This window comes from Scyliorhinus canicula, chromosome 8 (genome assembly GCF_902713615.1).
Source record: "Scyliorhinus canicula chromosome 8, sScyCan1.1, whole genome shotgun sequence".
Classification (NCBI taxonomy): domain Eukaryota; kingdom Metazoa; phylum Chordata; class Chondrichthyes; order Carcharhiniformes; family Scyliorhinidae; genus Scyliorhinus; species Scyliorhinus canicula.
Genome location: NC_052153.1, coordinates 81582293 through 81607061, shown reverse-complemented (window position 1 = coordinate 81607061; position 24769 = coordinate 81582293). Strand labels below are relative to the sequence as shown.

General features: G+C 43.5%; 1 protein-coding gene across 6 annotated transcripts in view; it reads right to left on the bottom strand.

The window, feature by feature from the left end:
- LOC119970352 (terminal uridylyltransferase 7-like) overlaps positions 1-24769 on the bottom strand; it is a 114525-nt gene that overhangs the window by 71516 nt on the left and 18240 nt on the right. For 5 of the 6 annotated variants that reach the window (XR_005461592.1, XR_005461591.1, XM_038804822.1 and 2 more), the window contains exons 2-4: positions 15681-16211; positions 6468-6622; positions 862-978 (exon numbers count right to left, since the gene is read on the bottom strand). Coding sequence is in view for 4 of the 6 variants with exons in the window: in XM_038804822.1 (XP_038660750.1) it covers positions 862-978; positions 6468-6622; positions 15681-16188 (780 nt within the window). In the remaining 2 variants the exon portion in view is untranslated. Of the gene's footprint in view, positions 1-861; positions 979-6467; positions 6623-15680; positions 16212-17763; positions 17920-24769 lie in introns of those variants that run through there. The other variant, XM_038804820.1, reaches the window with a different exon arrangement.

Below are 24769 nucleotides of genomic sequence, written 5' to 3'. Positions count from 1 at the left end.
TTTCAGATAACAATCCAATTTCCTCTTGAATCCTCAATTGAACCTGCCTCCAGCACATTCTCAGGCACTGCAGTTCAAAGCTTAACCGCTCACTGCGGAAAGACGTTTCTCCTCATGACTCCATTGTTCTTTTGCCAATAACCTTCAATCTGTACCCTATCATCCGCGATCCTTCCACCACAGGGAACAGTTTTTTCACGTCTACTCTTTCCAGACACTTCATGATTTTGGACACTTCTAAAATATCTCCTCTTAACCTTTTCTTCTGCAAGAAAAACAGTTCCAACTTTTATTTGTCTACGTAACTGAAGTTCCTCAGCCCTGTCACCATTCTCATGAATCTTATCTGCAATGTTTCTAATACCTTCACATTTTGCCTAAAGTGTGGTGCCTGCAACGGGATGCAACATACGAGGTTAACATAATCTCCTTGCTCTTTTACATTGTGCCCCCATTGATAAATCCCAATTAAAAAATATTCGGACACTCAATTACTTTGAATAGCAACTATTAAGCATTACATTGTAATAATAATTCTACAATAATGCACATCATGAATATGGTGTCTTCTTTCAAAAATATGGTGTGATGGTGAGCTTGAACATAACATTAAAACATAAGAAATAGGAAGAGGCGGCGGCATTTGGGCCCTTGAGCCTATTCCACCATTTAAGATGATCATGGTTAATCTGATTTGCGGTCTTAACTCTACTTTCTTACCTGCCCAATGCCAGCCCTTGAATTGTACAGTCATAATTCATGAAAATAGCACTGTAACTCACTCCCAATTTAATTTTGGAAGCAACAGATTTCAAAGTATGCGGCTGATATAAATATTAAAAAACTTTACAACAAACTTACCGTTAAACACTTTTTGTGTCGTTTCTCCTTAATGTGCTTAAAGGCAGATGACACAGTTTGAAGCAGCACATCACAAAGTTTACAGGTGTACTTTGCAGAAGGGCAGCTTCGGGCACGCTGAAATAAAATGGAGCACAAATTAGAAACAGTGGCAATTTAGAAGTATTTAAGAATGTTAATCTGTTACATCAAAGTTAAATGTGAAAACCAGTATAGTCAGCACTACTTAATATTAATGCAGATATTTCAACATAATTCTGTGCCATAAATTCCATGAATCTTTTGCCCATATTGTATTGTGCCAATACCCCAACACTGTAACATCTTAAAAGGGTGGCCAAGTGTGATTATGTGGTGTACTCAAACAATTTGAGAGACCGTAAGACATAAGACATGGGAGCAAAATTAGGCCACTCGGCCAATCGAGCCTGCTCCGCCATTCAATCATGGCTGATATCTTTCTCATCCCCATTCTCCTGCCTTTTCTCCATAACCCCTGATCCCCTTATTAATCAAGAACCTATCTTTCTCGGTCTTAAAGACACTCAGTAATTTGGCCTCCACAGCCTTCTGCGGCAAAGAGTTCCACAGATTCACTACCCTCTGGCTGAAGAAATTCCTCCTCGCCTCTGTTTTTAAAGGATCGCCCTTTTAGAGCTCTGGAAAGAACTTCTTTCATTGTTTGACATGCAAGTAGTCTTGTGTTGTAGCTTCACCGGGTTGAAACCTGACATTTAGACATGCCTGGAATGCCCTCCGGCACTCTTCATTGAACCAGAGTTCATCTCTCAGCTTGATGTAATGGTTTTGTGAAGGATATGCTGGGCCAGAAGGTTACAGTTGTTTGTTGTTTACAATTCTCCTACTGCTGATGGCCCACAGTGCCTCATGGATGCCAGGCTTAAGTCACTAGATCTGTTTGAAACTATCCTAGATAGCATAATGGTAATGCCACACAACTCAATGTGAAGTTCATCTGTGACAGAAAGATCGCCGAGGACAAGATCAAGTAAGTTTTTTCCTCTTGTTGGTTCCCTCACCACCTGCCACAGACCTGGTCTAGTAGCTACGTCCTTTAGATCAGTAGTGGTGTTATCATACCAGTCCTGGCAATGGACACAAGTCCCCATCTAGAGTACATTCTGTGCTTTTGACCCCCCTCAGTGTTTCCTCCAAGTGGTGTTCAACATGGAGAGCTACTGATTCATCAGTTGAGGAAGGCAATGGATGGTAACCATCTATTGTGAAGTTTCCTTGTCCATTTCTGAGTTAATGGCATGAGGCTTCACAGAGTAGATGTTGAGGACTCCCTCCTGACTATATTCCACTGTGCCGCCATCTCTGGTGGATCTATCCAGTTGTGGGACAGACATAACCCTGGGATGGTGATGGTGTCTGGGACATACCTGTAAGGCATTACTCAAGTGAGTATGGCCATGTCAGGTTGTTGCTTGAATAATCTGTGGGACAGCTCTCCCAACCTTGTCCTCAGATATACGGAAGCCCCCATAATACGCATGAAAACCTAATGTGGTTTACTTACCAAGCACTCCTGTGTTAGCTTCAACCTATTGTCAATTAGGACTTCCAGATATCTTTAATTTCCCATACATGAATGGAAAAGAGTGTGATTTTTATTCTCGCCTCAAGTCTCCCTACATCTGAAAACCTTAACATTGGAGATATTAGGGGCAAATTTCACACGCCCTTTTAAATGGCATTGGGGACTGCGATGCAAGATTAACCCATTCCTGTCCCCTCCAAAGCAGCACACTCTTCTGGTGCCTATATGCAGCAGTAGGCTTATTTGTAGGAGGTTACTACCACTTAAAGCCAGCCTGCACCTCCTAAAAAGAGCCAGAGCTGTGCCAGATTGTCCTGTAAAATTGCCTGCCGTTTCCCCCCAATGAAAGTCTTCCATCAGGTCTTTTGCAGCAATGGTGAAAAGCATTAAACGAGGCAAAGGCACATGCTAAACAGGCACAAGAGGAATGCACAAGGGTGCATTAGTTAGTTTAGATGTGGGATATTGGATAGTTTGTTCGATAAAGTTGGATTGGAGTGTTAGCTTTGTGGCAAAGGATACATACATAGAAGATAGGAGCAGGAGGAGGCCTTTTGGCCCTTCGAGCCTGCTCCACCATTCATCACGATCATGGCCTCTTGAATATATTCAAAGTTTTTGCATCAACTACTTCCTGTGGTAATGAATTCCACAGGCTCACCACTCTGTGTGAAGAAATGTCTCCTTATCTCTGTCCGAAATGGTTTACCCTGATACTTTGATGGTTCTTAATAAATGGTTGCCCAGGCATGAACTGTTGCTTTTGTCCTGTTCATGTGTAACAAATAACAATATATGCATGTCTAACAGAGAAACAGAAGAAAGGCCACAGATTTCCAAACAAATTGAAACAATACAAAATCACTTGAGCAAATAGTAAATGCACACATCACTACTAAAATACGAAATTCTCCGCAACAGAATCTAAATGTTTTAAGCATGCTATATAATTTATCTCATCAACTGTGGCCCTAACCAAAAGCCTGCTGGGAAAAGTGGACAAATAAAAGGGATACTAAGCCTGCTGGGAAACATGGCCAAGTGAAAGAGACATCAAGAGTGGAGAGTGAGAATCTGAAACAGTTCAGCAGATGGTGGTCCCTGTAACGAATGCTGGATTTCAGATATATTGGATTGTGACATTTGTCAATTTAAGGGTTGAAAGCCTGGGATAGAGTGTGCTCGACTGCAGTAGTCATGTTTTTAAAATAATCTTGTTTTGCAAGACCAGACAGCTTTTAGGTGCCAGAGATGAAATTGACCAAAGCCAAAACAGCCTGAACTAATCCAATGTTGATTAGGAGGGTGTTTCTGTGGAGCTAATGTGTTTTCAGCCTGCGGGGTTAATTTGTTTTTCAGCTTGGAGAGATAATGTCATTGCTGGATGGAGCCAAGGTATTCAAACATTTTGAGAATGCTTTTTGAGTTGAGTTCTAATCTGGACCACAAAAAGTATTTTGTTCGCACAGTAGGTTAGTTAAAAATAAATAAATAATAGTATTTAAAGCAGAGCACACTTGTCTGAGGACAAAGCTGAAACAAACCAGTTCAAACAGTTTTTTGAAGACATCCAACCAGTACTGAAGACTTGTGTCCAGAACTTTCCGCATCCCTCGCCAAGCTGTTCCAGTACAGCTACAACACCAGCATCTACTCTGCAATGTGGAAAATTGCCCAGATGTGTCCTGTACACGAGAAACATGACAAATCCAATCCAGCCAATTGCTGCCCTATCAGTCTACTCTCCATCATCAGCAAAAAGATGGAAGGAGTCATCAACAGTGCTATCAAGTGGCACTTACTCAGCAATAACCTGCTCACGAACGCTCAGTTTGGGTTCTGGCAGGGTCACTTAGCTCCTGCCCTCATAACAACCTTGGTTCAAACATGGTCAAAAAAGCAAAATCCAAGAGGTGAGGTGAGAGTGGCTGCTCATTTGACAGAGTATGGCATCAAGGAGCCCTAGCTAATCTGGAGTCAATGAGAATCAGGGGAATAACTCTCCGCTGTTTGCTCATACCTGGCACAAAGGAAGATGGTTGTGGTGGTTGAAGGTCAATCATCTCAACTACAGGATATCACGACAGGAGTCTCTCAGGGTAGTGTTCTCGGCCCAACCATCTTCAGCTGCTTCATCGATGACCTCCCTTCCATCATAAGGACAGAAGTGGGAATGTTCGCAGATGACCGCACAATGTTCAGCACCATTCGAGACTCCTCAGATAATGAAGCAGTCCATGTCCATGTGCAGCAAGACCTGGACAATATCCAGGCTTGGGCTGACAAGTGCCATGTTACATGCACGGCGCACAAGTACCAGGAAATGACCATCTCCTACAAGAAAGGATCTAACCACCGCCCCATGACGTTCAATCACTGAATCCCCAACAATCAACATCCTGAGGGTTACCATTGATCAGAAACTGCACTGGACTAGCCACATTAATATTGTGGCTACCAGGGCAGGTCAAACGCTAGGAATCCTACAGTGAGTAACTCACCTCATGACCCACCAAAGCCTGTCCACCATCTACAAGGTACAAGTCAGGAGTGTAATGGAATACTCTCCACGTGCCTGAATGAATGCAGCTCCAACACTCAAGAAGCTCAACACCATCCAAGACAAAGCAGCCCGCTTGATTGCTCCCCCTTCCACAAACATTCAAACCCTCCACCACTGATGAACAGTGGCATCTACAAGATACATTGCAGTAACTCACCAAAGTTCCTTAGACAGCACCTGCCAAACCGACGACCAGTGCCTTCTAGAGAACAAGAGCAGCAGATACCTGGGAACTTCACCACCTTGAAGTTCCCCTCCAAGTCACTCACTACCCTGACTTGGGAATATATCGCTATTCCTTCACTGTCGCAACATCCTGGAACCCCCTCCCTAATAGCACAGTGAGGCTACATACACCTCAAGGACTGCAGCAGTTCAAGAAGGCAACTCACCACTGCCTTCTGAAGGCCAATTAGGGATGGGCAATAAATGATGGCCTAAGCAGCAAGCCCACATCCCATAAATGAATTTTTAAAAAGTCTGCAGGGGTTGTAACTGGAGCCAAATTTGTTGTTCTATGCCACTGGAGTGTAAGCTGTATGTTCTTTTCTTTTCTTGGTGTTTATTTGGCAATGGAGATAGTCATTAAGGGTATTGCATTTACAGTATTTAGTATTGCTCAAGGGGTAATTGTAAGCTATTTACGGGTGTGACGTTAAAGAATTTAATATTGTGTTAGTAATAAACTTTTGTTTTAAAATACCAAATTTATATTTCTTCGTGCAATTACTCCTGGGACAAAGTATTCTTTCTGCACAATCTTATGAGATAAAATTAAAATATTGGGGTTTCAGTCCAGTATCCTAGTCACTGTTGGGATCTGGTCTGGGATCATAATATCCCCAATTGTGATATCGATCGTTATCCACAAATGGAAGCCAGAGGCGAGAGATGGAAATAAGGTCCGGGAATGAACACCTTGGAAGAGGAAGGATGAGACATAAGTGGGTGTGAAATATAGCAGGCCATGAACGTCAGCATTTGCTGGGTCTGTCCGATGAAAGGGGAGGCGGTCATCAGTTACATGTAGGATTGCATGTCGGCAATCGGACACACAATCCCCAAGATATAAACATAATGCAGAAGTGACTATGGCATGAGAAACCTCGAGGAAGAACAATTGCAGAAGAAGAACAAGAGCCTCCAGCTTGAAGACGGAGTCGGATCCCTGCTGTGTCTGGCCAGTGCGATTGGGTGGAGATGTCTCCACAGGTCCACTAAAAGTTATTAGATAAGTATTAACAGGTCAACCCATGCTTATGAACTAATAGTGGTAATACAGGAATGTAAAATAATTTGTGCGCTTTTGATAAAGTGTATGACAGACCCTCTCTTGTAGTAGTGATAAGTATTGGGATTTTTATATTGTATTTAAAAAAGAAGTGATTTGATTGAAAGTTAAAGGTGTTGTGTCTATCAATCGACTCGAGTGAGGGTCCTGGTCAACACAATGTAACAAAACAATGTAAACTACTTTACTTTTTTGAGTCTGAAGATAAATTCTTGGCGTAGTCTTTCTTCAGCTTGATGTAATCCAGCGCATTGTTCTGCTGTTAATTTGGATTCATCAATAACAGGTGCATTGAAGTCTTGCATGTGTTCAATTCTTTTCATTTTCTTGGACATCTTTGGACCTTCAAAATAAATTAACCTCAAATTACAACCACCACACACAGGTAATACCATAGCTGCAAAAAGGAGTCTGTCATTAGACAATTTGAAAAGCTAAACAAAATATTTCAGTGTCATAATCACAATGGCATGAGGCCATTTGGCCCATCAAGTATATGCTGGTTCTTGTAGAGCAATTCAATCAATCCCAGTCCCCTACTCTATCCCCAAGTTTATTTCCCTCAAGTATCTATCCAATTTCCTTTCAAATTCATTGATCCACCACCCTCGGAGACGGCAAGTCCCAGGCCTTCACCCCTCGCTGCATAAACGTTCATCCTCACATGCCCCTGATATCTTAACCAAAACCTTAAATCCCTGTCTTTATAACGAAATGAAATGAAATGAAAGTCGCCATAGTCTCCAAGGACCATAGGTTGCTCTCCGCTTTCGAGAGAGCTGACTGGTGGTGGTTTAACCATATTCAGGCGAGGGGCAAGATTGAGCAAGGAGGGCCTTCATGGATAACCTCAGCTGATACGAGAGTTGAACCCATCGTTCTGCATCATGAACCAGCCGTCCAATCAACTGAGCTGACAAACCCCCGAATCTCTTTCATGTAAGTGAAACAGAGTTTCTTCATCTGGTTTATCGATACCTGTCATAATCTTACACTCTTATCAATAACCCTCTCTCAACCACCTATGTTCCAAGAACAGTCTCAGCTTCTACAACTTAGTCATGTAGCCAAAATCCCTCATCACTGGAACCATTGTGGTCAACCTCCTCAACAGCCTCTCAAGGATCCTCACATTCATCCTCGAGTGTGGTGACCAGAACTAGATGCAATATTCCACTTTATGTTTTATGAAGTTTCAGCAAAACTTCCCAGCATTTGTACTCAAAGTCTTTATTTATGAAGCCCAAGATCCCATATGCTTTCTAACTACTCCATGTCCTGCCACCTTTGAGGCTTAATGCACATGAACACTCAGATCTTGCTGTCACGGCACACTCCTTACAACTGCGCCATTTAGTTTATGTTGTTTCCCCTTCTCCCTTCTGTCACAACAACTCACCTCACATTTCTATGTATCATATGGCATTGGTCCACCCACTCTGCTAGCCTATCTACATTCTGTTGTAGTCGATTGGTATCATCCTCAGTCAGCAACACCTTGTTCGACATAGTCAGCAAATTTTGAAATTTTACTCAGTATTCCAATATCCAAGTCATTTCTTTACAAAAAAAGCAATGATCCTCGCACTGACCATCACCTTCCAATCTGACAGACAATCAATTACCATAACCCGTTGTTTTCTATCCTTAAATCAAAGTTTGAACCACATGGATGCTGGCTTTCTTATTCCATGAGCCTCAGTTTTGTTAACCAGCCTTTTTCATAGAATTTACAGTGCAGAAGGAGACCATTCGGCCCATCGAGTCTGCACCAGCTCTTGGAAAGAGCACCCTATCCAAGCTCACACTTCCAACCTATCCCCATAACCCAACAGCCCCACCCAACACGAAGGGCAATTTTGGACACTAAGTGCAATTTAGCATGGCCAATCCACCTAACCTGCACATCTTTGGACCTTGGGAGGAAACCGGAGCACACGGTGGAAACCCACGCACACATGGGGAGAACGTGCAGACTCTGCACAGACAGTGACCCAAGCCGGGAATTGAACCTGGGACCCTGGAGCTGCAAAGCAATTGTGATAACCACTATGCTACCGTGCTCAAACTGATTGGTCAAGTGTACTAATGATGCCAGTTCCCTGTTAGCACGGTGTTTATTGTATCTTACAGTGTGACAATAAGCCATTTGGATCTCTTGGGTTCAGTGAGTCACTGAGCTAACTGATCACAAGTGGTTCTCAGTGACAATACTCGGAGGGGGGAAAGGTTAGCCCGGAACCAAGCTCTTGATCACTGGCCAGCATTGACTGCAGTATGCATTTGTGTGATGGCAGTAATGTATTCCACTGATCATACAGTCTACCAACACGTACCAAGGTGCACACATGAAGGATGGTTGTAGGATGAGGATATGAAATACTAATTATACCCAAAAAAGACTACACCTTTTGGTGAAATGGAAAGAAAAAAGGAGTTGGAGGTCATCAATGTACCCTCAGATTTAAAAAAAATTCTAATGGAATGTAAATTGAATGCTAATCTTTAAGCAGTATATGTGATAATTGGGTTCTTGGCTTGAGAGCCAATAATCAGTCTCTGATATTGATGCGATGGTAGAAATTCTATCTGGATAGGATTTATCCAGAGCTTTGTGTAGACACCAGACTAGAGTCTGCCCCAAGCCAGTCATGCTGATCACACTATAGCCAATTATCTCCAGTTTGTCCAGCACCATCCGTGGAGGGTGCTGATCAGCATGACTGGCTTGGGGCAGACTCTAGTTGATGTCCAGCCAGAGTGAGACTTTTAGGTGGTATTTTGTCAAACACATTCTTAAAATCCATATAAAGAACATCTACTGCATTCCCTTCATTAGTCTTCTATGTTTCTTCATCAAAAGAATCAATTAAATTGTGAAGCAAACTGTCTTTTACAAATTCTTGTTGGCTCTCCTTAATTAACTCAAACTCTCCAACTTACTGTTGGTTCTCCAACCGCATCCCCCCATTATTGTTTCCAAACTTTGACCCACCACTGGTGTTAAACTGACCAGCCTGTAGTTACTAAGAAATGATCTTACACCCTCTCAAGCAAGGATGTCACATTCACTACCCTTCAATCCTTTGGCACCTCCCCAATAGCTAGGAAAAATTGGAAGATTAGGGCAAACTCTTCTGCTATTTTTATGCCCACTTCCCTTAGCAACCAGGCTGCAAGTCATGTGGACCAGGTGATTTATCTACACTCACTATAGACAGTCTTTCAAATACATCATGCCCATCAATTTTCACTCCATCTGTGACACCCAACACCTCTGTTTCTACTGATATGTTGTCAGCATCATCTTCTTTAGTTAATGCCTTCCGGAATAAATTAAACTAATTAACGATCTCCTGTCAACTATTTCAATTCAGCTGGTTAGACATGATTTACCATGTACAAATCCATGTTGACTATAATTCGTTCGCTTTTTCTCTCTCTTGCCGGCCTCAAATAATGCAGCGGCAGTTGCAATTAAGGAATGTTCAAGGAAATGTTCCCTTAGACTGGAAGTTACTCATGTATTTCCTAATTTCCATAAAGAGATGGACAAATTTGAGCAAGGTACTTGAGGCCCAACAGCTGGAACTCATTATGCCTAATGGATTTCATATTTTTTCAGGATCTCAATAAGTTAATGGAGGAGGGAAATCCGTTGAGGAAAGTAGTCCTTGCTTTCCTTGGCTTTTCAAAAGCCTTTGACAAGGTACTTCAATCCTGTGGTTTTCAGAAGAAATTTGAAATATTGGATTAGGAGTTGGCTTTTACCACACAGTCAACAGGTTGTTGTTAAAAGTGCAGTTCAGTTCGGCAGCACGGTGGTGAAGTGGTTAGCACTGCTGTGTCATGGCACCGAGGACCCGGGTTCGATCACAGCCCCGGGTCATTGTCCGTGTGCAGTTTGCACATTTTCCCCGAGTCTCACCCCCAGAACTCAAAGATGTGCAGGGTTGGTTAATTGCCATGCTAAATTGCCCCTTAATTGGAAAAAAATAATTGGGTATTCTAAATTTTGTTTAAAAAACCGTGCAGTTCGAATAGGAAACATGTCATTTGTAGCGTCTTTCAGAGATTGGTCCTAAGCCCATACTTTTCACACTATTTGCTAATGACTTGACAGCAGTGCTGAGAGAATGAAGTAAATTTCCTCAGGATGCCAAAATCTGTGCAAGAATCAAGGGAGTAGATGCCTGGCATCAAATCCAAAGGGATTTAATCTCTCCGGGTAGTGGACCACACACTGACAAATGACGATTAATTTAGATAAATGTGATGTCGTGCATGTAGATAGGGCCAACTCAGACTATGTACATCACTTTTAAGGTACAATACTGAAAGATTGAAGGAGAAAATCGAGGTACTGCTGTGTGTTGATTGCTAAAGGTTAATAAACAATTAAGGAAACAGTAGCTAAAGCTAACAAGATATGGTAGCACAGTGGTTAGTACTGTTGCTTCACAGCTCCAGGGTCCCAGGTTCGATTCCTGGCTTGGGTCACTGTCTGTGCGGAGTCTGCATGTTCTCCGTGTCTGCGTGGGTTTCCACCGGGTGCTCCGGTTTCCTCCCACAACTCGTGCTGTTAGGTAATTTGGACATTCTGAATTCTCCCTCCATGTACCCGAACAGGCGCCGGAATGTGGCGACTAGGGGCTTTTCATGGTAACTTCATTGCAGTGTTAATGTAAGCCTACTTGTGTCAATAAAGATTATTAATTAATTAATTGAGTTGCATTAACAAAACCATTCGGCATAAATCAAAAACAGTATTTTGACACTGCAGAGGTCGCTACTCAGACCACATCTAGAAACTGTGGCCAAATTGTGGCATTCCCAAATGGTGGGTGATATAATGGCCTTGTAGAAGTTGCAGAGAACAACAACATTGATACCTAGCTTAAAGAACCTCAGTTACACAAGGATCTTAATCATTTATTTTAGAAAAGCATTGATAAACATTGTTAGTGGTCTATAAAATAATTAAAAGGCTGGCTAACACCCCTACTGATTATTTCCATTGAACAGATTGGGAAAAGAGTTTAAACAACTTAAGAGTAGGAATAAGACTGGACATAAGATTATTTTTCCAAAGAGTCATGAACCACTGGAAAACATTGCTGGTTGATTGGGTGTGTTGTGAAACTCTGCCTGTCTTCAAAAGGGAACAGGACTAGTTCCTGTCTTTATAGGTTGACCCTTGTCTGGGCAGCAGGGTAGCATGGTGGTTAGCATAAATGCTTCACAGCTCCAGGGTCCCAGGTTCGATTCCAGGTTCGATTCCCGGCTGGGTCACTGTCTGTGTGGAGTCTGCACGTCCTCCCCCTGTGTGCGTGGGTTTCCTCCGGGTGCTCCGGTTTCCTCCCACAGTCCAAAGATGTGCGGGTTAGGTGGATTGGCCATGCTAAATTGCCCGTAGTGTCCTAATAAAAAAAGTAAGGTTAAGGGTGGATACGTGGGTTTGAGTAGGGTGATCATGGCTCGGCACAACATTGAGGGCCGAAGGGCCTGTTCTGTGCTGTACTGTTCTACGTTCTATGTGCTATGTGATCTTGTGGACTAGTTTAACCATCTTAGTGATATGGAGAGGAATTTTAGAGAGTACCTTTTTCCTTACTGGCCCTGGTGCCAGACTGGTGTATTACACTGAGATTCCTACCCCAGAGATTTTGTACTATCCTAAAATGCACAAATTGCTTCTGGCCGACCCTAACCTAATGGGTCATTGATTCCTTCTTGAGTGACACTTTTGGTGTTCCCTTGCCAAACATTTTATTATCCACTACATTGTATCCCTTAAAATGGCACCAGTTAAATAATGTAGCATTCAGCTCAAGTCAAAAATAAAGATGCTTATTGCTCAATTGTGGAATTGCATCCTATTAGAATGCACCTGTCCTTTCATATAGACATATGCAAAACTAGCGGACAGGAAAACACCAGCTGGTCCATCGCACCTAACCAAAACCATGATGGCTGGGCCATCGTGGCTAAACATCAACTTCTCTCTGTCCATCCACCCACACAGCTATGTAATTTCAAGGTTAGGTGAAAACTTCCAGGACTATATCAGGAAAAAGGTACTCTGTAAAATTCCTCTCCAAAGCCCTCGGATGATTAAACCAGTCCCGGAGATCTAATGGGCCAAGGGTCAACCTAAAAAGACATTTACCTTCTGTATGATGCAATCCTAGCAGTCAGGAACCGGTCCAGCTAATGATTGTTGAAAGCATTTACAATTAAATGATTTGAATGTTATGAAATTGAATTTGTGCAGGATGAATCATAAATACAATTAAATACCAACAATTGAAAAAAGTGCAACAACATTCCTGAACTCCGTGTTCAAAAACAACAGACCGAATAAGAAAGTAATCAGAATAGATGGTATATAGAACTAAAGTAAAGGTAATAGGCGCATTGATACAAAATAAAATTTTCCAATAAGATAGTCTGTCTGGAGCTCTGCCTGACAAAAACAACAAAGAATTCAAGGGTTCTTTGGAAATACTCAGCAGGTCAGGCAGCACATGGAGTGAGCATAACGGAATGAATCATCAGAAAGGCCATTGATCTGAAAAACGTGCCTTTTTAACTTCCTCCCTTCACACCTTCCTGGGCCCCAAATACTCTTCCAGATGAGGCAGTTATTTACTTGTACATGATTCAGTTTAGCATACTATATTTGCTCCTCACTACGTGGTCTTCTCTACATTGGAGAGAACAAGCTTAGGTCATATAACCACTTTACATTCAACAGCTACATTTAATCCACAAATGTGACCCCGGCCTCTCACTTTAATTCTCTGCTCCACTCCCATTCTGATCTCTCGGTCATCAACTTTACATTGTTCCAATGAAGTTCAATGTAAGCTCAATAGTTAGCAACATCATCTTTCAGTGAGACGCTTGCAGCCTTCCAGACTCAACACCAAGTTCAACAATTTCTGATCCGAGGGGCTGCCCTCTTTTTCCAGAGGTAGCTCTTGGTAATTTTGCCATTCCCATAACTCTAGGCCGATCTAGCGTTCATTCTCATTTTGCCATGCACCTTTATCTAATTTAATTTCTCCTGCCCTGTGCCCTATCACTGTTGTTCTTTATCCTTGCTTAAAACCTGCTACATTTAGGGCAGCAGGGTAGTATGGTGGTTAGCATAAATGCTTCACAGCTCCAGGGTCCCAGGTTCGATTCCCGGCTGGGTCACTGTCTGTGTGGAGTCTGCACGTCCTCCCCCTGTGTGCGTGGATTTCCTCCGGGTGCTCCGGTTTCCTCCCACAGTCCAAAGATGTGCAGGTTAGGTGGATTGGCCATGCTAAATTGCCCATAGTGTCCTAATAAAAAAAAGTACGGTTGGGGGGGGTTGTTGGGTTACGGGTACAGGGTGGATATGTGGTCTTGAGTAGGGTGATCATGGCTCGGCACAACATTGAGGGCCGAAGGGCCTGTTCTGTGCTGTACTGTTCTATGTCTATGTCTATTTCTAGCTTTGTGCAGCTCTGATAAAAAATCATGTCACAGGGAAATAACCAAGCCTTGTAAGTGGCACAGAGAAAGACAGTGAAGCTTATCAAGAGATGATGTCAAGAGATTTAAGACTTTGATTTTTATCATTGAAAGGGGGTGAATACTAGTATATCTTGGAGATATACACTGGAGTGGCATTACAAGATCAGGAACATGGATAAAAGAAGAGCACCTCGCACTGAAAAGAAAACATGTTTTATCATGCTCAGTTAGTGATCAGCACTTTGAATAGTCTTGAAATTTCAGGAGTCCAAATTCACTGAGGCAGCACAGGGTTCCCACCCATTAATTTGAAATGTCCCCAAACCTGCGCCTAGTCCTGAAGATAGGGACATACGTATAATTGCATTCATGGTATTACTGGGAACCTGCCTCACAAGAACAATGGGAAATAGAATAGCCTGTTGCTGCTCTGCTGGAGAGTCATGAGTCAGTCTGACCTGTGTATATTACAAACTTTGACATTTTTAAAAAATAATTTAAAGTACCCGAACTCTTCCCCCTCCCCCCTTCCCCTCAAGTGTTTAGCCCAGAATTGGCCACAATATTCCAGCTGAGGCCTAGCCAATGATTTAGTCCATTTTTAGCAAGATCTCTGCTTTTATATTTTATGCCTCTATCTAGCAATCCGAGCAAAACCATATGCTTTTTATTCTTTTTAAAATTTATTTTAGAGTACCCAATTATTTTTTTTCCCCAATTAAGGGGTAATTTAGCATGGCCAATTCACCTACCCTGCACATCTTTAGGCTGCGGGGGTGGACTGCACGCAGACACGGGAAGAATATGCAAATTCCACACAGACAGTGACCTCTCCCTTGCGGTTACTGCAGTCACACTCCAAATTCTTACCCTGACTGTCATTTAGCTATGGCACTGTGGGGTCCACAGTCAGTTACCAAACTACAAGTATACCGTATTTGTGTCAAGTGCTTACTGCTAATTATATACTGCACTGAATTGGTGGGATTTCAGAGGAAGCCTGGAATTTTAAATAGAGCTTGCCTATTTTTCATGGCCTCCCAAAACACTTAACAGTCAACAAAATAGTTTTGAAACATAGTGTGGTGACCAATTTCTACACAGAAAATGACCAAAAACATCAAGCAATGAGGTACATGGCCTGGAGGTTTGTTTTGGTGGCATTTGTTGAAATGACCAGAATATATATTTTGGTAGTAGATTTGCAGCCAAGTTCCTCCCATCTTACATTATAATGCTCAGAGTTTTCTTTAAATAAAGGATGACATACAATTAGTTGTTAGTTTTCAATCACAGTGTTAAGTAAGGAAATCTGTCAACAATCGGAAGATTAGTACTCTGAAAGCGAGATCTAGAACGATGGTATAAAGTTTTTTTTGGCCTTTTTGGCCATGTTGGTGCATGGAACATTTGGGACAACTTTAAAGTTTAAATTTGTATTTCCATTCATTTGCAGATATTGCAAATTTCCAATATTAACAGGTCTTTGGATTTTTGGTTTCAGATTTTCTAACATATGAAATTGCCATATTGCTCTTGTTCATCATATTATATTGATAAAATCTCATTAAAAATGTAGAAAATGCATTACATCCCAAAACTTAGTTAATAAATATTTCTTCAAACATCACCCTGCTCACGGTTTTATTTAGGCAAACAGTTATTAACACTTCAGAGTGTCATGCATGTGGCATTTCTGCAGTTCGGCATATTGCTAAATCTTTGGTAACCTCTTCATTAGAGCTATTCAATGGGCTTCAAAGGAAGGATTCGGTTATAGTATGGTTTTAAAATTCTGGAAACCAAGACTACTAAACGTGAATCGAGAGGGAAGGAGTGGGTACTTTTCTAAAGGACAAAATAATTAATATAAATGATCTAAAAAAGAAACATACCTTCTGTTTGTTTTCCAGATAGTTCATCATTTACATATTCCTTATGAAGCTGTTTTCTAACATTCTTCACTTTATCACCACTACTTTGAGTCTTGTAGTTCTGTTCTGATTTATTGTACTCAAGGTCCTTTACTGGAGATTTATACTTCAACTCAAAAGCATTGTCCCTCCATTTCCTCTCTGTATTCTGAACTGGAGAACCCTGCTTCTCACCCGAGAGCCATTTTCTACCTTTTTCCTTGCGTCCATCATTGGACCGTGTCCCTGGGTTATAACTTGTTCTTATGAGTGCATTTGGACTGCTCATGATCAGTTGAGTGCCTTTCCTTGGGCTAGTACCATAGTTCTCTTGCACTTCTCTTTGCTTTGGGGTTTCTGTTTTTTTATTAAAACCTTTTGAGTAACTTCCAGGTGCAAAGTGATTTTCTTGGCTCCTCCAAGAGTTAGTTTCTTCCTTGTTGATGGCCACCTCTTTGCTCCTTCTGGAAAAACTTGTCCTTTCCTCCATTTCAGTTCACCAAATACAGGAGCCTGTAATTATGAACAAAATGATTAATTTTAATCTTTCTCTAAAATAATTTTTTAAAATTTCTTACCATACCTCGCACCACGGAAACCTGGTGCAATACAGGCCATCCTTTGTTAGCTCGCCAAATTGTATTCTTATAGTGAGCCTGTACAGTGAGTGTTATCAGAGTTTTTGATCATGGGAATTATCACAACTGAACCAATTCTTTACTCGCCTAAACATGTTCTTTCCAGAGAACAAAAAGTGGAAATGTGCCTGAGCTTTTTCAACTCTAATCAAGGTCTGACACCAAATATGGAGCAAAGCTTTTTGACTATTTAAAACGATCAGCCCAAGATGTTTTTCTTAAATACAGAGAAAACAAAATCAGCAAATCTTTTGTAATATACTTCAAACATAAGAAAAGGAGTAGGTCATTCAACCCCTCAAGCCTGTTCCACCATTCAATTATGTCATGGCTGTTCTATATCTTAACTCCATCTAGTTGCCTTAATTTCATAATCCTTTGAACCCTTGCCTAACAGAAATTTATCAATCTCTGTTTTGAAATTTCCAGTTAACAGAGCCTCAACAACCTTTTGGGAAAGGAGTGCTGGATTTCCATAGTGTTATCACACTAATGGCCTAAATCTAAATTTAAGATTATGCACACTTTATCTGGACTTCCTCACCAGAGGAAATAATTTATCTTTACCCGATAAATACTTAAGCACCTCAAGTAGGTCACCCCTTAATCTTCTGCACTCAACAAAATACAAGCCTTGTCTTTGCAACCAATCCAAATAACTGAACCCTATTAACTCAGTATCACACTGGTGAATATCTGCTACACTCCCTCCAAGACCAATAGATCCTTCCTGAAGTTTTGTGCTCAGAATTGATGACAGCATTTCAACCCTTTTTGTGATGAAGATCAATACTCCACTAGCCTTTATTTTATGTACCTGCCACTCACTAGCCTTTAGTGATTTTTGTAGTTGGATTCCTAGTTTTCTCTGCACCCCCATAGTTCCTAGCTTCTCATCATTTAGAAAATACTTGCATCAATCTTTCTATCTTGTGGAACCAAAAATTGTTTAAAGCTACAAGTGTGGTGAAGAGAAGGTCCTATCAGCATTAAGTTTGAAGAAAGCCATGAGCTGGTAACATTTTTGCTTGCATCAAAAGGTATTCATCAGTATGAGCTTCTATCGAAGTGGATTATACAGCACAAACATTTACCTGAAAGGAGTCAGCACATGCCACAAATTTGGAAAAATTAAATTTTTACTTCAAAAACGATTTGACCAAATACTCAGATATAAAGGTATAATTTGTTCACACTTTTTCACATCAGTCAGCATGTGTAAAAAAGTTAAAAGTGAAAGTTATATAGTATGATCAATAACACAAATAGTGAGTAATTATCAGCGTTCTTTAGTTTGAAATTTATTTTGTTACAGCAACAGCTCACTTCATGCTCTCAAATCATTCAGCTCTGGAACCATCCCTGAAAATTTCCAGGGCTGTGTTATTAGATGTTAAAGAAGAATATTTTAGTTAGCACTGTATCACCTGTCAACACAAGATGGCTGCTGATACCCGTCTGCGCACATGGACTAGTCACCACACATGCATAGAATCCACAGATGTAATTTGTAGGAAACCAAAATCCACCCTCAACTTCCGTTTGGAATCTTCAAGCTTTTAATAATGAGTCTTACTTCATTGCCCATGAATCCCTAAAATGAAATATACCACAAAAAAGATGCAACTAGGTTGATGATCCTTCTGAACCAATTATATCGATGGTCTGAAATTTTAAGCAATTGCAAACTTTGAGTCCCGTGGTGGATGAGCGCTCGGGGTCCCACCATTTCCCTGCCTATGTCTCTCCAGCTTTTACACTCGCTACCAAGCCATTTATTTAGATATTCCATCTTTTAATAAATTTCCAAAAAGACACCAATATGATGGGTCATTTTAATTTGGAGTGGTGAGGTGAAGATGGGCGGATAGAGTGGGTCCTATTTGTCACATTTTCCAAACCTGTTTGAGGTTTGGGGTGAGCTGTGGATTTGGATTGGATTTTGTTTATTGTCACTGTACTAAGGTACAGTGAAAAGTATTTTTCTGCGAGCAGCTCAACAGATCATTAAGTACATGAAAAGAAAAGGAAATAAAAGAAAATGGATCATGCGGATTGTTAACTTGAGGCAAATGGCACTGCAGTATTTGCAATTCCTGGACCAGTGATAACCGTGCATGCACCCTGTTGCACATTGCCCCCTATAAAGATGGCAGCCACGCTTGCAATTGCACATGTTCAGCCTTGGCAGCAAACGCAGCCTTTAGCTAGAACGACAGGACAACAGTCGTTAGCACTTCTGCCTCACCAGCACCAGGGACCCAGGTTCAATTTCGGACTTGGGTAACTTTATGGAGTTTGCACTTTCTCCCCGTGTCTGTTTGGGTTTCCTCCGGATGCTCCAGTTTCCTTCCACAGTCCAAAGAAGTGCAGGCTAGGTGGATTAGTCTGGTAAATTGTCCTTTAGTGTCCAAAGATGTGCACCTTAGGTGGGGTATTGGGGATAAGGTGGAGAGTGGGCCTGGATAGGGTGCTCTTTTGGAGGGTTGGTGCAGACTCGATGGGCTGAACAATAATAATAATAATCTTTATTGTCACAATTAGGCTTACATTAAAACTGCAATGAAGTTACTGAAAAGCCCCTAGTCGCCACATTCTGGCGCCTGTTCGGGTACACCGAGGGGAAATTCAGAATGTCCAATTCACCTAACAGCACTTCTTTCGGGACTTGTAGGAGGAAACTGGAGCACCCGGAGGAAACTCACGTAGACACGAGGAGAGTGTGCAGCCTCCGCAAACCTGGGACCCTGACACTGTGAAGCCATAGTGCTAACCACTATGCTACCATGCTGCTTAGAGCTTCGAGGGATTGGCGAGGGACTGAGCGGGGTGTGCCGACATGGTAGTTTGCTATATGCAGACAATTTGTTATTGCATATTTTGGACCCAATGGGCAACATTGGGTTTTTTTTTAAGTTTTGGGGGGAATTTGGCCATTTTGGATATAATTGAACATGAGAAAGAGTGAGGTGATCCCAATCAATGCCAGATGGCAAGAAAGGAGATTAGGGCGGATGCCGTTTAGGGACGAGTTTCAGGTTCTTAGGTATCCATGTGGCGTGGAGCTGGGCCCGGCTGCATAGATTGAACTTGGCTCAACTGGTGGAGGAGATGAAGGCGGATTTTATGAGTATAATAATAATAATAATAATAATAGTCGCTATTGTCACAAGTAGGCTTCAACGAAGTTACTGTGAAAAGCCCCTAGTTTCCACATTCCAGCACCTGTTCGGGAAGGCTGGTACAGGAATTGAATCTGCGCTGCTGGCCTTGTTCTGCTTTACAAGCCAGCTGTTTAGCCCACTGTGCTAAACCAGCCCACTGTGCTAAACCAGAGTTGGATGTATGCTACTATCGCTGGCTAGGCGTGTGCAGACAGTGAAAATGACAGTGCCACCTAGGTTTCTGTTTGCGTTTTAGAACCTCCCTGTCTTTGTCTACAAGTCTTTTTTTAAGGAAAGTCAATGGGACCTGAAGTTCGGCTGGCCGGCGTGGGACCCGAAGATTGGCCGGATGGTAAAAATGGGTCCCCAGAAAAAAAGATTGAAAAACACTGGTATACAGGATCCGCTGACAGATAAGCCAAACCCAAAGTGGGAAAAACGACGAATATGGCTGGAGATCTAGGGACATTTATGGAGCAGTTAGGGGAGGTGGACCATGGGTATTTCATGCACCCGGATGAGAGTTCTTATTCATTTCACAAGTATACAGGATCAACGGGGGACCTTCTATGAACACGGAGGCAAAGCCAGCCGCCTCCAGTTCACCAGTTGAGAAAGCAGGTAGCTGTAAGGGAGATAGCACAGATGAAGGATAGCAAAGGTGGACTGATGGCCGAACCTAAAAAGGTCAACGAAGCATTCAAGGCCTTCTACGAAGGGCTGTAGACCTCCGAACCCCCGACAGGGACTCGGGGCTGAAATGGCTGCTCTATGGACTGGACATGCCAGTCATGGGGGGTGATAGGAAGAGGCGGCTGGAAGCACCACTGGAACTGGGTACGTCATGGAAAGCATCAGCTCCATGCAGGCGGAGAAGAAGCCGTGACCAGATGGGTTCCCGGCAAACATCTACAAACATTTGTGGCAGAACTGGTGCCACATTTGCGGGAGATGCTTGCAGACTCACTAGAGAGGGGCACCCTGCCTCCATGCTGGCATAAACCACTATATCGCTGATGCCCAAGACAGACAAAGACCCAACCAAATGCGGATCCTACAAACCCATTTTGCAGCTCTATATGGATGTGAAAAGAACCCAAGGATCCCTAAAAAGGTCCTATAAAGAAACAGTATGGGATCCTGGCTCTCCCAAAGCTACAATGCCACCACTGGGCAGCCACAGCAGAAAGAGTGAGGGGATGGGTGAAAGAAACAGAAACAGAATGGAGAGCTCACAGGGAATCCTCGCCACGGCAGCACTCCCACCATCACCAGCCAAATACACAACAAGCCCAGTGGTGGTAGCCACATTCCGAACCTGGAATGAAATGAGACAGCACTTCGACCAATCCAAAATGTTTACTATGGTCCCATCTGCAGCAACCACAGGATTGTGCCACCTTTAAGAGGTGGAGATAACATTGGGGGGGGGGGGGGGGGGGGGGGGGGGGGGGGGGGGAGACGACGACACACACAACTGCAGGGACCTGTATGGACAACTATTAGAAAGGGCACGCTCTCCACTGGACGAGGCATGGGAAAATTTGGAGGAAGAACTAGGGATTGAAATAGTCTGGGGACTCTAGAGCGAAGCACTGAGCAGGACCAACTTCACCTCCAATTGCGCAAGGCTAAGCCTCGTGCATCAGAAAGTGGTGCACATAGTACACCTAACCAGAACCCACATCAGCAGGCCGTTCTTAGAGATGGAGGACAAGTGTGAATGGTGCCAAGGAGGCCCAGCCAATCACACCCACATGTTCTGGGCATGCCCCAGACTGGTCAGGTACCAGACTGCCTTCTTTGAAGCGTCCAAGGTTGTGGAGGAGAGGGTGGAGTCAAGCCCAAAACTGGCAGTCTTCGGGGTATCAGACCAGCCAGAACTATTTATGGAGAAGAAGGCCATTGCTTCCCTCATCGCCCGCCAAAGGATCCTGCTAGGCTGCCGATCAGCAGCACCACCCAAAGCTGCAGACAGGCTAGCTGACCTGTCGGAATTTCTCCACCTGGAGAAAATGAAACTCTCCATTCGAGAGGATGAATAGGTCTTCCACAAGATATGGAAGCCATTCACCAACTTGTTCCAGGACCTGTTTGAAGCCAACAGGCAATGGGGGGGGGGGGTTCGCCGCATAGGGGCCACTGAGACACCAAAGAACAGGAAGAGGTTGGAAAGGAGAGGGGGGGGGGGAACAGCTGGATTAGACAACAGGTAGCCAAGAACAAGGCCGCAAAGGCAGGGTCCTGCGGCAGGGACAAAATGGGGCGCCTCCCCCCCCGGCGGAAAATTCCATTCTAACTAGCAAACAAACAGAACCAATTACAGGGCCGAGGGCCCTATCGGGGCCGGCACAAGCAAACAAGTAAAACTCTACCAAAATGTAAATAGACGAAGACGCCAAGGAAACACCTAAACAGGGGCATGGGGAGGAGGGGGAAGTCTCTACATATGTAAATACACAGTGATCACTTTTTGTAAACTATGTATAAACTGCAAAATTCCAATAAAGATATTTCAAATGCTAAAAACAAGGGTGGCGATGGGTCCAAGGGTGGCAATTTTTGGGGTTTCGGAAGACCCGGGAGTCCAGGGTGAGAAAGAGGCCGATGTTTTGGCCTTCGAGTCCCTGGTATCCCAGCGACGAATATTATTGGCATGGAGGGACTCAAAGCCCCCGGAGACTGGGTTGTGGCTTTCGGACATGTCGAGTTTTCTGGGTATGGAAAAAATTAAGTTCGCCTTGAGGGGATCTGTACAGGGGTTCACCCGAAGGTGGCAACTTCTTTGCGGGAGAGTGAGCGTCGGGGGTCGGGGTTAGAGTAGAGTAGGGTAGGAGGGATCAATTGGCGGGTAGTGCCGATGGGAGAGGAGCGGGCTTGTGCAGTATGTTACGATTGAAGTATTGAATGTATGTGGATGTTTGCACATTTTTACTTTTTTTTGCTTTCTTTCTGTTGATGTCCGTAACTGTTTACAAAGCCGCAAAACTACCTCAATAAAATTGTTTGTTAAAAAAAAAAGATATTTCAAACAAAAAACCAATAACTTTATTCATTACTGCAGGATTTGGGTGTTACCATTTCATGAACTACTCCATTATCAACTTACGGCACCCAAACTAAAATACAAAAGTATTTCACGCAATTAAAAACTCCTTTAATTAGTGCCTGTTTGACTCTGACAAATGCTGTCCAACCTATGAGTATTTTCAGTATTCTCTGATTTTTTTTTCAAATTTCCAATCTTTTATTTTTGTTCAAACAAATGACCATAAACTGGGGATCAAATCCAAGATGAGGCAGAACTACCCACAGGATAAATATCCTCTCTCAGTTCACAATACTTCCAAGTTTCCAAGTTTGGTGTCATCTGCAAATATTAAGCTGTGCCTACATCCCCCAAGTTTAGGTCATTGCTCTGGCTGCACACCCCAAAGGAACCATCACTCTCACAGAACTGAATATTAGTTGGAGAGTTGGATGCACTCAATCCTGCACTACCTGCCTTTTCTTCCTTAATTGTCTGGTGGCCACCCATCCCTTAATCTGTGTGGTGGCTACATCCAGAATGAACAATTTGCATAGCTCTCAGCCTCACCGATGCAGCACAGTGATGCCAGCTGCTTCTCGAGCTCAGAAAACTGGAATTCGAATTGCTTCAGCTGATGACAAATCTGCACTTGTCGCTGTCCAAGGCATGAGGAGCATTCCGGAGTTTCCACATGTTACAGGATATGCATTCCATGGGATTGAGGACACCTGCTGTGTCTCTAAGTAGACTAACTAAACTTAACAGGAGTAAACTAAGGATTTACGAAAGACAGCCTAGGACTTTCGGTGGCGGCCATGGAGAGAGTGTTTGCACACAGGGCAGGTCTGGCTCAAAGGCGTAGATCTGAGTTCTTTTTAACCCGAAAACGGGAGAATTTTGAAAGTGTAGTTGAAGGTGTGGAGGAGAAGTTCCCCCGGGAGTGGCATGTCTGCTGGTTATCAGACACGGCAGAAGGTGAAAGACTTGGCCAAGAAACTGGAAGAGACCTGTGGCGCCGTAGCAATTGGAAAGATGGCCGGGGGAGAACCTGCGCAGGTTAGAGAGGAGTTTTGCCAACAAAGAAAGGAAATGCAGGAAGACCGATGGAAGGCCATCGAAGGAGCGGTTGCACCTCTGAAAGGCTCGATGGAGAGGGTCCAGAAGTGTTTGGAGGCGCAGGGGTCGCAGATCCGGGAGATGGAGAGGGTGATGTCTGACCACGGTGATCGGGTGAAAGCATTGGAGGTGGAGGTGGGGCTCCTGGGGTCCTTTGCAAGTCGTTGAGAGCGAAGATAGAAGAACAGGAGAACAGATCGAGAAGGCAGAACCCGTGTATCGTCAGCCTGCTTGAAGGAATGAAAGGCACAAGTGCTACGAGATACATCTCGAGCATGCTGGCAGGGCTGGTGGCGGATGGGGTGCTGGACAAGGCCAGAGAAGTGAAAAGAGCGTACGGGTCCCTAAGACAGAAGCCAAGAGCGGAGGAGCCGCCGCGGGTGGTGACTGTAAGGGTCCACATGTTTGTGGAGAAGGAAAGGATCCTGTGGTGGGCCAGGGAGAAACGGAACTGTGAATGGGAGGTGAACAAGGTACGAATATACTAGGACATCGGAACGGAGCTGGCAAAGAGGCGTGATGGGTTTATCAGGGCCAAAGCAGCCCTCCATCGACGACATGTCAGCTTTGGGGTGTTGTACCCAGCGAAACAGTGGGTGATGTTCGAAGGCCAGGAGTATTATTTTGAAACTCCAGAAGAAGCCAATGATTTCATTAAAGAGCACAAACTAGGGGAGAACTAAACTTTGATGGGAGACGGAGGAGTTGACACAGCGGAATTCGGAGGTCACGGGTAGTGTGGGGGGGGGGGGGGGCTCTTCTTTATTTCTGGGCTAGGGGGTTTCGTTGGGATGACAATTTGTTAAGGAGTAATAAGTTTGTCAGGGGGCAATTGCCCTCCACCTGCCTGTGGTGGTGTTTATTTTTTGGAGGGGATGACCTCTGAGTGGGAGAGGTCCACAGGGAGCCATTTGCACAGATCAAGGAGGGGGTGGGGATGGGGTAGATCGGAGGAACCTTCGGGCAGGAGCTGCCACACTGGTGAACAGAAGTGAGGTGGGGAAGAAGGGCGTGAGGGATGGTCGAGGGGGGAGGGGGAGTTGGAGGAGGGAGATGCGACATGGCAGTGTTGGAAAAGCGTGGTCATTGACGTTTGACTTGAAGACATGAGGGGTGGCCATT